Raw genomic sequence first — 15,128 nt, forward strand, 5'->3', positions numbered from 1 at the left:
CAAAGCCAGGGCTGGTGTTAAAAAACAGTTTTATACAAGTGAGGCTTGCGTTGTACAACTCTTCAAATCCAAGAGCATGGAACAATGAGGGAGTGTCATGCCCACATCCAATGGGTCCTAAGAACATGGCGGCAGCACTGGGCTGCCCACCAAACAGACAACAGCAATGAAAAAGACGAAGGTATCATCAAGTTGGGCAGCAGTGAAACCAAAGCACACCTGGCGACATGCAGCATGGGGCTGTTTTGGCATCCCTCCCGACCACCAGCTGCTCATCCTCTGTAGACGCACCACCAGAGAGGTATTGTGAAAGGACAGCGAGAAATTAGGGGACAGTGTCCGGGAGTGCAGGGGAAAAGCAGACCGCATGGGATGAAGAAAAAAAAAAGCTCCATCAGTCACTCTTTCCCTACACTTGCCAGGGAGGCCATACACAAAGGGATTGCTTTGAACCATGAATCAGTTATGCTTGGCTCTGCCAGAGCAGCAACAACAAGCAATGCTGTCACACTGTGGCAAAAAGAAAATTACAAAGAGAACAATGAACCATAACACATCAAACAGTGGGCTACATTACTGGACACTAGTGGCATAACAAAAATGAGGAATCAAAACCAAAAGTTCATACACAGGACTTGCCACCAAGAAAACAGGACGACCACTGCACCCTGCACGTGCCAGAGTTCCCACACTCATTCCCACAAGGGCTGCTGTCTTGCATCCAGTGTCTCGTTGGAAGGCGGGGTGTTGCATCACGAGAGTTTGTGTGTGTCAGCAGGCAGCTAGGAACATCACGCCCCCCCCAGCCAAAACTGTGCGTACGGCCAGTGATGCATAAAAAGGAACTCTGGCAAGGACACGGGTGGCGAACCATGCCGACAAAACTTCCTGAAAAACCTGGTGGGAAGGGGCCAAGAGAGAGTCAAAACAAATTTCTCGGCAGATTAGACACATTCACCGGCCCCGGCTGCTGCTCTGCACTGTTATTGGACACCCACAGTGTGGACAACACATCTACACAAACCACGGCACGAATAAAACAAGAACAAGGTCGCCGCAAGAGCAGCAAAACATGTTGCACTCGTCTGGGCCAGTCCAGCACGAAGGCGGCAGCACAGCGTCGATTCCGCTGCAACCCGGCCACCACCACACGGTCGTCGTTGGGCATGGCTTCTTTCTCCCCCTTTGCGGACGGAGGGGGCTTCCCTCCTCCTCTTGGCGTGACGTGAACAGTCTGACAATGTCCTAGGTGCCCTCCTGCAAGGCAAGACACGACACTGGTAGTGCAATCTTGCTGCAAAGTCAGGTTCTCCCACTCTGGCCGATGATATGACACTGTCTGGAAGTGGGGCTTTTTAAAACTCGGCAGGAACTACCACCTGAGGCCCACCTACGCCTTACATACAAAAGGAGAAAATCTGCGTCTTCTCTTCATCATCATCATCATCAGCCCGACCACGCCCACTGCAGGGTAGAGGCCTCTCTCCCATGTCTCTCCACTTAGCCCTGTCCTTCGCCAGTTGCGGCCACCATATTCCCGCATATTTCTTAATCTCATCCGCCCACCTAACTTAATGCCGCCCCCTGCTACGCTTGCCTTCTCTTGGAATCCACTCCGTTACCCTTTAAGGACCAGCGGTTATCTTGCCCCCGCATTACATGCCCTGCCCAAGCCCACTTCTTCCTCTTGATTTCAACTAGGATGTCGTTAACCAGCGTTTGTTCCCTCACCCATTCTGCTCTCTTCTGATCTCTTAACGTTACACCTATCATTTTTCTTGTCCAATACTAAGTGACCGCTTTTTAGCCGAGCTAGACAAGTCTGTACACCTAAAATTAGACAATATGCAAGTAGCTAAAGATTTCATACGAGGGGGTACCCAAAAGAAACCGAATTTTTTTATGGGCACAGCTTTCTGTAGCACTGCATAGCACCTGGAAGCTCCTGTGAGTGTGTGGCCTCCACAATCAAGCACGCCGTTGATCGCAGCCGGAGCTGATCGTGGAGGCCACAGTGCATGCATTTCGCGGGTCGTCGAAAGTTTGGGTGCAGCCCTTACATGGATCTTTCTTTTTTTTTTTTGTGAAATATTTCCTTCTGGAAAACAGTGCAGCCCATACACGTGTTTATACGGTACATACACACCATCTCATAATCTGAAGGAAACTGTGTAACCAATAGAGGTATCATTTGTTTTTTTCAGCCCTTGAGAAGTTTCGAAAGGCTATGCAAACTAACAGACTTGACTGTATTGTGCCTAATAAATGCAAAAAGAAGCACGCCATTCAATTAGTTGAACGAGTTTGTTTGGTTTGGTTTATTGGGGTTTAACGTCCCAAAGCAACTGAGGCTATGAGAGACGCCGTAGTGAAGGGCTCGGGAAATTTCGACCACCTGGGGTTCTTTAACGTGCACTGACATCGCACAGCACACGGGTTTCTAGAATTTCGCCTTCATTGAAATACAGCCGCCGCGGCCGGGATCGAACCCCCGCGTCTTTCGGGTCAGCAGCCGAGCGCCGTAACCACTGAGCCATTGCGGCGGGTTGAAAGAGTTTGTGCTGTGTGTGTAAATCTCATTCTAGGTCCCTAGTCCTTTGACACACAACTCTGCTCATCAAATAGCTGCCCAAATGCTAGGCCTGATAAAATAATCGGGACTGCACCTTTATTTAGCTTTGTTTTCGGGTACTGCATTAAATTCTGAATGCAACAGTTTTCATAGAAAAAAAAAATCTACTGTAGCCTTCAGAAGACTCATTTTCTCCGCGTTAAGGACAGAGTAATCAGCTGCCACGTCAAAACATGAGTGTTGCTGGAAGGCATCTTTGATCTCTGCTAACCCCGTACAAAACTACCTTAGCAATGACATTGTTGCTTATGTTAGAGTCACTGTGCAACATCCCAACATGACGGCATATCAGCATCCCACAGGAAGTCAACACGTTTTGGCGGGCTAGTTGGTTAAGCATCTGGAATAAACAGCGCGAACAACGACAAGCCCAAGAGACAAGGAAACGGACGGCACAGCGCTGACTAACTGAGGGTTAATTGCTGATCATAGAAGTACAAATACGTAGATGTGTAGAAAGATATACAAAGTGCAAAAAAAAAAAAAACACTTTCCACACTGCCGACATCTATGTACCATATAGTGCGGAATATAGGTCGAGGTTTTTTCCGAAAAATATAACCAAAAGGTCAATCCTCGACTTATATACCGGCCTTTGGCACAAACTGAATAGTCGTCTGGCAACATGTGCGAGCCGCAGACATTTTGGCATCCGCACCGTTATCGCTTCCATGTTGACGGTTCTTTCCTTCCTCTTTGTTAACCGACGCGGCCAAACGTTGACAGCGGTAGTCGCTCTTCGAGTTAATAAATTAATTTCGCGTCAGCCTGCAAAATGAGTACCGGTACTCGACGTCAGTTCACCGCGGCGTTTAAAAAAAAGTTATCGAATTCGCCGAAGAGTAAGGGAACATGTCTGCCCAGCGACACTTTGGCGTCTCGGAGAAGAGCGTCCGGTACTGGCGAGCGCAGAAAATCGAGCTGTCTGCCTGCAACGCGCGGAAGACGTCCTTTCGTGGGCGCCGCGTGGCGCACCCTGAGCTCGAAGACAAGGTACGCGGGCATTCAAGAAATGTAGCAACTCGTTGGACGGTACCGAGGACGACATGCTGTGGGACGCAGCCAGCGCGAAGCAGTCGTCTTCGGACAAGAGCTCAGACAGCTCGGACGAATGAGGAGGCAACGAGTCTGGTGGCACCAGGAAATAAAACGAAGTTTCGTGCCTCATAATTTTTACGTTGACTTTTTTGCTTCAAGGTAATGGGGTCGACCTATATTCCGCACTATACGGTATTTATACTTGTATGATCAGCAATAAACCCTCAGTTGTTAGTCAGTGCTGTGTCGTCCGTTTCCTTGGCTCATTCAAGATGCAGGAGGTCAGTGAATGAATGGTGAGCAGGCACGGCTTTCCTCAGCAAGTACAGTGGAACCTCGATTATACGACGTTCAGGGGACCGCGCGAAACCGTCGTATAATCCGGGTGTCGTATAATCGAAAATCAAAGAATGCGGCCAGTGGCGCTCGGCCTTGCGCCGAAAACTGTTGACCGGCTTCAAGCCCGCGGCAAGTACGCCAATCAGATTAAAAAAGACAAAACCCAGCATTTGTTTGAAACAGATTTGCAAAAAAATCTTTAATACCGTTTAAAAAAATCGGTAATTTTTTTTTTTTTTGCACCTTTGCCCAACCTCGGCGCATCAACTTTCTTTCAAGGGCTGCCACGTCCGGCAGTAGGTCGCCAACATCGTCGCGCCGCGCAAGCAAAGCGCCGGATGTTGTCGACGCTCTGCAACAAACCTCTGCATCGTTGTCCACTTCGGAAGTTTTATCGTGGAGCACAAGCATCCATTACTTCCATTACAAAAAGCGCCGTGGACGCCGCTGTCCTCGCTTGGGCGAGCGGCCTCGCCCGCTTATCTGTTTTTTCATCAGCGTCGGCTCCTACGGACGCATCTGTTGCTGGGACTCGCGTCTTATCTTTTCTCTTTATCTTTCCTCTGATCTTTTAACTCTCCTCGGCAGCGGTGGTGGCTTGGCTCACGCCAGTAGGCGGGCCCGTGCGCTTTCCTTTTCATCCTTCTCTCAGTCGCAACAACACGCAGGCCGCGCCTCCTTGGGACTCCGACTGCACAGGCTCGACGAAAAAGAGAGCGAGTGCACTTGGCGGCCTCGGCAACGCTCTCTTCCGCGCAAAAACGGGGGTGCTTAGATTCGCATGCAAAGTTTTTTTTTTTTCAGAAATTTTTTTCCGAAAATAGGGGGGGGGGGGGGGGGGGTGCTTAGAATCGCGAAAATACGGTACATCCCGGCCTGCGTTTGCTGAAGACCTTTTTTGACCGACGGTACGAGCCAGCCGTCCTACGAAGCGGGGTCCTTCTAAAATTTGCGTCGTATAACCGAGGTTTTTAATGCATTTTCTCTATGGGGGTTTTGCCGGGACCGCACAAATTCGTCGTAAAATGCGGGTCGTCGCATTACCGGGGGACGTATAATCGAGGTTCCACTGTAGTCTCACCTCCTGCAGCTCCAGCTTGTCGGCACTCAATGCATGTATCAAATTACGTTAAGTACTTTTTTTTTAAAGCAAGTTCCACGTGTTGGGCAGCGATCGGCTATTAATTCAGAGTCCATTCATGTGCGGAAATTTGTGGTAAAAAAAAAAAAATGACAGCCTATTTGTGCGTGCAGTCAAGCTAAATGTGAATTAGGCACGCATGATCGGTTTTCACTTGGGTGTTCCTGAATGGCAGGTATAACACACACACACACCTGGGCAGGTGAGCAGCCTTCCACAAAACAGGCTCAAGACTAATATGCAACGGCTAAACGCGGGGAAGTGAGTGGGTGAGTTGGTCATCCATTCTGACAGGGAAAGCGCTCAAAAAGACAAGGACGACAGAAAAGGAGAGACATGCAAAGTGCGTCCTGGTCTTTCTGAGCGCTTTCCCTGTCGGCATGAATGCGGGGAATGGCCACCGTAAGTGCTAGAATGGCTGCTGCCATTGACGCCTGCGTCGCCAAGACATAACCACCAAGTATTTGAAGTCAAGCATTCGCTGCCGACACAGCCACGTCCATTCTGTCCGCAATAAACATCGGAAGAAGCTGCACTCACCTGCCCTATAAAATGAAGCAGCGTTTCTTGCGGCCTTCCTTGCGATGCCGCTTCTTGTCCTTGCCTTTCCACTCGCGCTGCAGAGAAGAAGGCAGTGGTGGTCAGTCAGTGCTAGCCATACTGTCCTGATTAGGATGACCCAGCCTCTGCCCACTCGAATTCACTGCAGCAGCAACCGGGTGGAGGGCTGTTCGATGCGACAGACTGTTTCAGCAGGGGAGGGGAAGCCACTTTGCCACCACTGGTTTCCCCTCTCTTTGGCCACTCACAGCTGCCCAGAAGGAAACAAAGCTAAACTCACCGTGGATCAAGCGGTGTTTAAAGCAGCAGCTTTCTTAAGGGGCCACTGCCAACACCATGGTCGAAAATATTTTCTACCTCTGGCAGCGAGGCATCGTTCCCAGAAGGTGCGGCGGCAAATATTTTTTGAAAAGACCCATTTATACCATAATTACAGCCATCGAAATCAAGCTACTTCACCATGCTCCTCTCCTTCCATTCCCTCCTCAAGATTTCTCTCTCTCGTGGCTCATCAAGTAGGCACCGCAAGAGAAAATCGCCCTTGCTCCTCCGATGCTAGCGGGAGGAGTGGTGTCTGGTGGAGTGCGTCACATGTCTACGTCATGGCCCCGCCTTGAGAATAGTTCCGTGAAAATTCCCCCGGCATCCCTCCTGCCAAGCTCATCTTTTACGACAACACCGACTATGCTGAGCTTTCCCTCAAGGAAAGACCAGCGTGCTCGTGCAGAGGTAAAATACTTAAGCGACTCTAAACTGGGATTGGCAGATGACAGCCGAGAATAATTGCAGTTGGCATGGTAAAGCAACTTGTTGGCCTCAAAATAATGTTGGGCCACGAAATTCTCCATCGGGCGTTCTAGGGAATGGCAAATTATGCAGCTGCACATTTCTTATAAATGTTACCGGCATGTCTTTCCAGGTTTTGTGGCACCAAAATGTCCAGTGGGTGGAAGCAGGCCAAGAGATAGCCGACCGAAATTAGTTGCTCCGCTGCCATGTACAGGGAGCGCTGAGCACCCGGAATGTTAAGTACTGGGACCAGCGCACAAGAGACAAACTCCAGCACCATGAATGCTGATGAAGACTGAGCTCGCACTTAAGTGAGGAGGCGTGTCCATGTTTCATCGTGGAAGAAGGGCATGTTTCTTGCTCAGCTGACACACATGATGTACAGTATTGTGCACCTTTATCGTGAAGACTTAAACATTTTCTCACCTAAACCGCTGGCTCGTTTACGCTGAAACTGTGCACAGAACTTGGGTACTGCGGCAACTTTTGTCTCGTGGTAAATTTGTCTACAGTACTTGCCTCGTCAAGCCGTGCATGATTGCGAACCCATAATCGTCTGCCTCGAAACTGACGAACCGAAAGGCACCAACTCTAGATTTTCGCGGAAGAGCGTTTGTGGCGCCATCTGTTTGCATAGGAAAGCGCCACGATGCACAGGGCGCCGAGGTCAGCATTACAAGCTGTGCAGGTCGTTTGACGGCACCACTGCTGCCCTTCGCGGCAATCCGGCGCTGGCGGTTTTCAGTTTGTCAATCTCGGTGCAGACAATTACAGAGTTAAATCATTCGCGGTTGAATCAAGTAAGTATCGTAAAACTCGCTAAGAGACAAACGTTAGAACAATGCGCAAGCTCTGTGCTCAGTTTTACCGCAAACGAGCCAGCGGTTGCGATGAGAAAATTTTTTGAGGTCTTCACGATAAAGATGCACAATACTGTACTCCAGCCGCCGCCTATGCGCAGTTTCTTTTGAGGGCTCCATGATGGATCAACGTTGTTTTGTTTTTCACAGGCCATCCCCGAGGGCAGTGGGAAAGTGGCGGGTGCGGACCCCTTACTTGCCTGCTTGGCAAATGCGGTTGCAGACTGTCGTTTTCTCGGAGGCTTTCTTGAACTTGCCTGTTTTGTCAGGTATTTGGGACACCCAGGAAAAATAGCATTCGCCAACAGCAACGCTTTCTTGGGTGCCTTGCCATTGAACTCGGCGTAGTACGATTTTATATCGTATGCTCGGGAAAGTGCTTCGCGCAGACGTGGTCGCAATATCCTGTCTGCTCTGGGGGGTTGCCTGGCACCAAAGTTGTAGGTGAGCAGACTTCGATGCAGCTTTAAAAAGCGACACTTGGTCCAGACAACTGCAGTAGCCCGACCAGCAGTAGGGTACGAAGCACAATTGCGTCTAGTCTGCTTCTGGACACAGCTGGACCCCTCGGGTGCGCCACAGCAACAACCAACACATCACATGTACATAAGACTGGACGACCGTCCACGCCACCACGTGCGTTTGCACGACAATCATTGCGACTGGTTCAAACCACAACACAAAAAGCTAGTTCTAGCAAACCTAGTTTGTGCACGGTGCCTAGCACAACGTAGAAGCAGAGAATTTAACGTCCACACCTTGGGATGCACTCTGGCAGCAGAAATCATCGACAAACACATCGTAAAACGGCACCGAAAGCCATGCAAACCATCCAGCCCCGTCCACCATTCCGCAGCGCCCCTGTGCCGCTGTGGTTGGTGCATGTACCAGAGGGCGAACATGATTTGTGAGTGTTTTCCGCTGTGGCGGGCGGTCAGTGTCAACATCTAAATTATTCTTACACCGTGGGTTCAAGTAACGTAGTGCACCTCCTCCAGTTTCCACCAACCCGCTTTAGTGGCACTGATTACATCTGGCATTTTTTGCACAAGCTCACTTGCTACCTCAGCCATTCTAATCAATCAGTTTATTTTTCAACATCAACGGTGTTCACCGATCGTAAACAAAAAGCCTCAATATGGGCTTGACAGGGTCTGCACACACACACACAGGCCCCTCAGCTCGTTATGCCCCCCACCCGGGCTGTGAACAGAGACAGACCCTCACTGAAAATGGATACAAACTAGTCAAGGCGTCATATGACTGCCCAGAGTAGGCAGTGGGAAGAGAACAAACACACACACTCACATCCTTGCGGATCTCGCGCACCAGGGTGTAGAAGGCATCGTCCACCCCCATCCTGGTCTTGGCACTCGTCTCGATGAAAGGGATGGCATAGTTGCGTGCAACCTCCCCCGCCTGCTTCATGTCCACGGCCCGCGTGGGCAGGTCACACTTGTTGCCCACCACTGCACAGAGCAGCAGGCATGCCCATCTCAACACTCTGCTCCCGTGGCTGGTACAGACCGTTCATCGCTCCCACCGTCACAAAAAGGTGTCCTGCACACACCCTTGCCCTTTTGCTGCTCTCACACCATGCTTCACTGGTGGTGCAACAACCCAAAATGCACTAACAAGGCCTCTGAAACACACAGGATAGATTTCAGCAGCCTCAGGTTTATCCAACGATGTCAGTTCTGGAATACGTCCGCATGGTGCCACTCATTACAATCACCAGCCAAGTTACTCTACGCACTGCAGATCTGCAATCAGCCCTATACTATGCCAGTTTCCTTACCTCTCCACCCAACTGTTTTGTGCTACACACATTGCCTGCATCATTTTCCTTCCGGCAGTTGTCAAACTTTTCTGTTGCTTTTGACTTCACCGGGTGCAACTTACGCACACGTTCCAAAGCTAACAAAGCTGGAAAACAATATATCCAGTCCAATGTGTCAATGTTCTGTCAGATGCTTATGTTACCCATTTGCCCTCAAAAAAGCTACCCCAGATACTGTACTTTCATTTCACTCTCATCTCGTTTCATGACCTCATTTATTTCCTGGGTTGCGTCACTCATTTAAAATTTAACTCCCATGTTGGTGCAACTTGCAAGAAAATTTCATGTGGGTTTCGCACATTTAAAGCTCAAAACTACTTCACCATCCAAACAGCGTTGCCCTTTTGCAACGCATTAGTGCACAGTCACTTAAACTATGGAATCTCATCGCGGAGTGATTCCTACAATATTCACCTCTGTCCCTTAATAAAACTACAAAAACAAGCTGCACATCCCATAACCTCTCCCCCTCGACAATCATCCGCGTGCATTTTGTTCACCGAAATCAATGTTCTGCCCCTCGCCGCCCTTTATCTTTACAATATAAGTACTCTATTTTTCAAGATCCTTTGTCATCAACTCATGCTAGGCATCTTTCCTCCTAACACCAAAGGGGCATGTTGTGGCATGTTCCTCCTAACATCAGACGCCCTCACACCCCCTAGCAGCAAGTCGCACCCGGCTCTGGCAGGAGAGGTTTAAAACTTGATGAAGTATATCTACAAACATTGCTCTACGCTGTGTGCGTCACCCTTGTATGAAATGCTTGCATTGGGCCACAGCTACCAGGTTATTAAGCAATCTTTGTGCGAAAGTAAAGCGACATCGACCAGCAAACCAGGTGAGAACTAGTGCTGTACCTGAAAACTATCGGATACTGTCCGATTTCAGTTTTTGTTGATTGGTTCGCACTGCTCGACAGCACTGCACAAGGGTGATGCACACTGCATGTGGTTCTCTACACGGGCCTTGCCCCACAAGCATATTCCATCACTTTACAATTTTCCGAGAGCTGCAAAATGCACTCCCGCATGTTCTTTTACAGTCGTCAATATCCTGCACAGATTTGAGAACCTCATTGCGGCGAGGGCCTCATTCATCGTGGTGCGCCTAGTTTTGCCGCTCGCCGTGACGAGGTGCTTGCATTGCAGAAAACACGCTCCGGGCAGTGAGTGAAGTGCGCACGAACCCTCTCCTGACCTCCTCACCCGCAAGGGTAGCCTTGATGTTGCCTGAACGGCCACTCTGGGGCCGATGCCCAGGCATAAAAAATACAGGAGGCTATGTCTCCATCGAAACGAGGAGCAGGATGATGCGCGAAAGCTGATCGTCGCAAGAAGCGCAGACGAGCTGTGGCCTCATTCCGTGTCAACGGAGTGGCCAAAATTGCACAACATGATTTAATGGTCCAGTGAAAGCGCTCTGTTTTGGCGGGGAAATTTTTTTATTACTTTCCAGGAGTTTGAAGCGGCAAAGATGGCCTTGGAGAGAAAAAGCATAGGCTAGCGCCTTACACGAGCCCAATGGCTTGCCACACCGCTTGAAAATGGGTCAGATTTGCACCTTAGTGTGGCAGCCGTGCTCAGTTTCAGTGGTGGAAGGCAACGGTGACCTGGAGGTCTGAAGCTAGCTTGCCGACTGCATTCTCCCCTAGTCACATACAGGGTCTGTTCTGAAAGTAGTAGGACTGGTTTTTTCCTGGGCAAACGGGCGGACGAGAGGTGGTCTGCGCGTGCAGGATCGTTGAAGGGGAATATTGGGAATGCTGGGGAAAATCGGCAGTCGGCTCTCGGCCGTTGAAGAGAGGAGGTCTCTTGTACTGTGAACCCCTGTCGAAACGTCTCGTCACGCAGAATCATCGAGCGTTTACTGGATCAGCAATACGCGATCAAATTCTGAGTAAATCTTGGTAAAACGGGCAAAGAGACTCGCAACATGATTAAGGAGGCCTACGGTGACGCTTCCATGGGTAGATCAGTTGTTTTTTGAGTGGCACAAGCTTTTCCAAGAAGGTAAGGAAAGAGTCGAGGAAGACGACCGCTCCAGACGCCCTTCGACCAGCAAGACCAACGAAAATGTGTAGCGAGTGAAACATTTACTTAACAGTGATCGTAGAATGAGTATCAGAATGATGGCTGATGACTTGTGCATTCCTCAAATCCAAGTTTTTGAGACCGTGACAGAAAACTTATCCATGAGGAAAGCGTGCGCGAAGTTGGTGCCAGGAGTGTTGTCAGAGGAGGAAAAGGCCAACCGGTAGGATTTTCATCATGTGAATGAGGACCCCGATTTTTTGCCCAGCACAAGGCAGCAACGCTGCCTCAGCCCCCCTACAGCCTCGACTTGGCCCCGCCAGACTTTTTTTCTATTCCCGAGAATAAAATCGACGCTCGAGGGGAAACATCACGGATCGGTAGAGGTGGTTCAACAGGCCGTGACGAGGGAGCTAAACAGCTTTCCGGTCCAGGCGTTCCTGGAGGCGTACGAAAACTGTAAAACTTATTGGCAGCAGCATGTAGGTGCGGAAGGGTGCTACCTTGAAAAATTGTAATCGTTTGTACTATTCTCTTGAATAAATTTTGTTCAAAAAAATGAGTCCTACTACTTTCAGAACAGACCATGTACACTTACAATGCTACTACACAGAGCACAACTTTCTTCCCAGTTTTTCCTTCCTTTGGCCTTTGTCGCCAACATATACAGCGCAACAGGACCAATCGTTTACATACATATACACACATATTTATTTTGTCATATTTACACATGGAAGTATGTGTGCCCGCAGAAGCGCAAGACAGGGCGCTTGTGGGCGGGCCACGGCAATCAAACAAAGTGCAGACTCAGTACAGACAAAATTACATGGTTTGCAATATGGTTTGACACATCGAATGTCCTAGGTCAATTAGTGTGGCAGTAATGGACAAGAAGTCACGGTTTGGGGAAACCAAAGATCGTCTGTGCGAATACCTATGATAAGCTAGGCTTTGATTCGACTAGTAATCTTATGCTCCGTAACATGCTGAATGATCCAATACCACTCCAAACACTTTACGCCAATTAGGTGCTCCACAATCTGTGTACCAATGGTAACACCCGCTGGTCCCACTTGTTTCACACACTGCATAGGGGAACAAAAGTGTACTGCTATGTATACTGCAGGGTGCCACACTGTAGAACTATGTTTGGTTTGGTTTATGGGGTTTAACGTCCCAAAGCGACTAAGGCCATGAGAGACGCCGTAGTGGAGGGCTCCGGAAATTTCGACCACCTGGGGTTCTTTAACGTGCACTGACATCGCACAGTACACGGGCCTCTAGAATTTCTCCTCCAAAGAAATTCTAGCCGCCGCGGCCGGGATCGAACCCGCGTCTTTTGGGTCAGCAGCCGAGCACCATAACCGCTGAGCCACCGCGGCGGCACACTGTAGAACTAGGTTTCATTGGCAATTGCTTGCACCAACTGTGAGCCGCGTTTCCTTAGCGTTTCAATCCGTGGCAGAAGTGCTCAAAAAACAGCCCGTGAAACCTTGGAAGCTTTCTTTGTCAGGAAAGGGGGACAGGACTGCGTTAGTGACATGTCTATCATTCTGTATAAAGCCGAGACAAATTTCCTATCGAATCTTATACGATTTCCTATGTAACTCCCAGTTCCTCGGTAGGTAGCGGTGGCGCTGGCCAGAAGCATATTCATATGCCTCGTTCTCGCTTCAATAAAGGAGTTGTCAGTAGCACCCGTGTTTGTTTTGTATTTCTGCCGTCCCATCATCTTTTGCACTAAAATATGCCTGTGAAGTCCTTAAAAGAAGTGGCTTTCTATCTATTCCCCACAGAAATCACGCATCCGGTAGAACTCTTTCAGATAATAATTTTAATGTGAACACCTCTAATATCCTTACCCATTCCTTGGGATACAGAACTAGAAATCGCCATTCTTTTGCAATAACGGCATTAAACTCATGTGTTAACTGTTTTAAATATCCCTTTTTCCTAGGACCATCACTGATTAGAATAACCTCACCAATGACATTGTCATGAAGAAATCATTGCTGTTATTTGACGAACATGTGGCTATTGAGCTTGCCATGTTTTTTTTTTGCTCTTTTTGAACTTGCATTTGAATGTTTTGATTTGGTATGTGCCTGCAATTTTGTATCTTCAAATGCATGTTTCTCACCCACCATGACCTTGTACATAGTCTCAGTATCCACAAATAAACAAATAAATAACGCACTTTTAAAGAAACAAATGCTACTTCTGTAGTACAGTCGCCGACCGGTTTTCCGGACTTGGCGGGACCCGAAAAATGGTCTGAATAATCGAACAGTCCGAAAAATCTGTGAACTTAAAAAAAAAAAACTTTTCTGCCAGAAACCGGATTTCAAAATCGCGAATATTGCCGCTCCCCATTTTCTGCCTACCAGCAATAATATTAGAGTTTATCTGAGTCATAGTCGTGCTTTCTTCATGTCCGCACCCTATCACATGATACCAGATAGTGCGACGCGGCCGCGGTCGTGCCTCGAATGAATGCATTCGCTGCATGAAGCAAGAACAGTCAGTTTGCACGGGGCAATGATGTTCGCGAAGACCGAGAGGTAACCCACGGGAAGACGCGAGTGCCTCCGAATGCAGTCCCCAGTGCTGACCCCCCTTCAAGACTGCCGTCAAAGGTACTCACAGACCATAGGCACGTCGTCGGCGTCTTTGACTCTCTTGATCTGAAACGAGACAGAGGGAAACGCCACGAGATGAAACACAAGTGTGCCAGAGCAAACACTCACAAGGCATGACGCCACCTTTCCATGTCTGCGCACCAGTCTTATGCCCACAGACATGGTACGTGGAAACAGTAGGTGGTGTCGCTGTGTGTGGACCACTTTCCCACACTGCACCCTGCCACATCCAAGGTGGCCACGCAGCGGCTCAATTAGTACGGCCGCTTCCCACCTCGGTGCACAGGTAAGGGCACTATGACAATGCCCAGCCAGGGAGGAAAGAGGCCGCGCAGGCTTTGACATTACCGTTGTGAAACTTCCCATAGGGTTCACATATCAAAAAGTGGTCCTCCGAGGTGGCCAAAATTCGGGTGCTTACAAACAGCCGCAAACTTCGAGACTGGTGATCAACTCACCACTGCCAGACAACAAAAGCAGTGAAACAGATCAAACAAGACTTCACAGTACAATTAAGAGATGGAAAATCTCTTTTCAGAAGACAATGGCAACATTTGGCAACAGCCGCTTCCAGATGGCTCCGCCATCCGTAAACATCCAGGAAGTGGCTGCTAGGACTGGTCACTTTTTGGAGCAGATTTTCCCAATTGCTACGACCCAAGAGCTCTGGTACAGAGCAGGCCTGTAATGTCCAAATTAATGAGCATATAACGCCATAGATGTACAGACTGTCAAAAGTAGCCAGGCTCCATGGTTTGCTTCTCATTCGTATAACAGAGCCCGCACGGCTTCCCTAACGATCAAAAAGTTCTTTGAAGATGAGAACACGGGCTATTCTTACCATACAGAGATTTAGAGCTTGAGGGCTGGCATAATAGCTTTAATATACGACTGAGAAGAAAAATGTGCAGCCTGGTTACTTTTGACAAAGACATGGGTGTCGACCAGGTATGTGCTGGCAGTTCAAATTATCCGGATTACCGAATTAATGTAGGCTGAATGACGAGCTTTTGCTATATTATATTAAAACTTCCAAAGGTTCCCGTTTGTTGCTGTCCGTGCCGGTAACAGCTGCCATGATTGCCTCATCAGTGAGGTCTTCATTTGTCATGGCTGCATCGTCAGTGCGCAAAAGTTCTTCACCTCAACACGCCACAATCTTCACTGCTCATCGATGACCACAGCACTGCCATCACCACTGCACTGGCGGGAGCTTTGCACACCTCCACGCCACTGCCCGCTTTCTGGATGGGCAA

General features: G+C 49.0%; 1 protein-coding gene across 2 annotated transcripts in view; it reads right to left on the reverse strand.

Annotated features, from left to right (window-relative positions):
* Positions 1 to 12: 12 nt before the first annotated feature.
* The window catches only part of Ras85D (GTPase ras-like protein 1), a 41,120-nt gene continuing 26,004 nt past the window's right edge, over positions 13 to 15,128 (reverse strand). Inside the window, exons 6-9 of one of the 2 annotated variants that reach the window (XM_089555766.1) lie at positions 13,878 to 13,917; positions 8,669 to 8,829; positions 5,691 to 5,767; positions 13 to 1,257 (exon numbers count right to left, since the gene is read on the reverse strand). In XM_089555766.1, the coding sequence (XP_089411892.1) occupies positions 5,696 to 5,767; positions 8,669 to 8,829; positions 13,878 to 13,917 (273 nt within the window). In that variant the 3' untranslated portion in view covers positions 13 to 1,257; positions 5,691 to 5,695. The remainder of the gene's footprint in view (positions 1,258 to 5,690; positions 5,768 to 8,668; positions 8,830 to 13,877; positions 13,918 to 15,128) is intronic. The other variant, XM_089555769.1, reaches the window with a different exon arrangement.

Source organism: Amblyomma mixtum, chromosome 1, assembly GCF_055824585.1.
Source record: "Amblyomma mixtum isolate Tamu chromosome 1, ASM5582458v1, whole genome shotgun sequence".
Lineage (NCBI taxonomy): Eukaryota > Metazoa > Arthropoda > Arachnida > Ixodida > Ixodidae > Amblyomma > Amblyomma mixtum.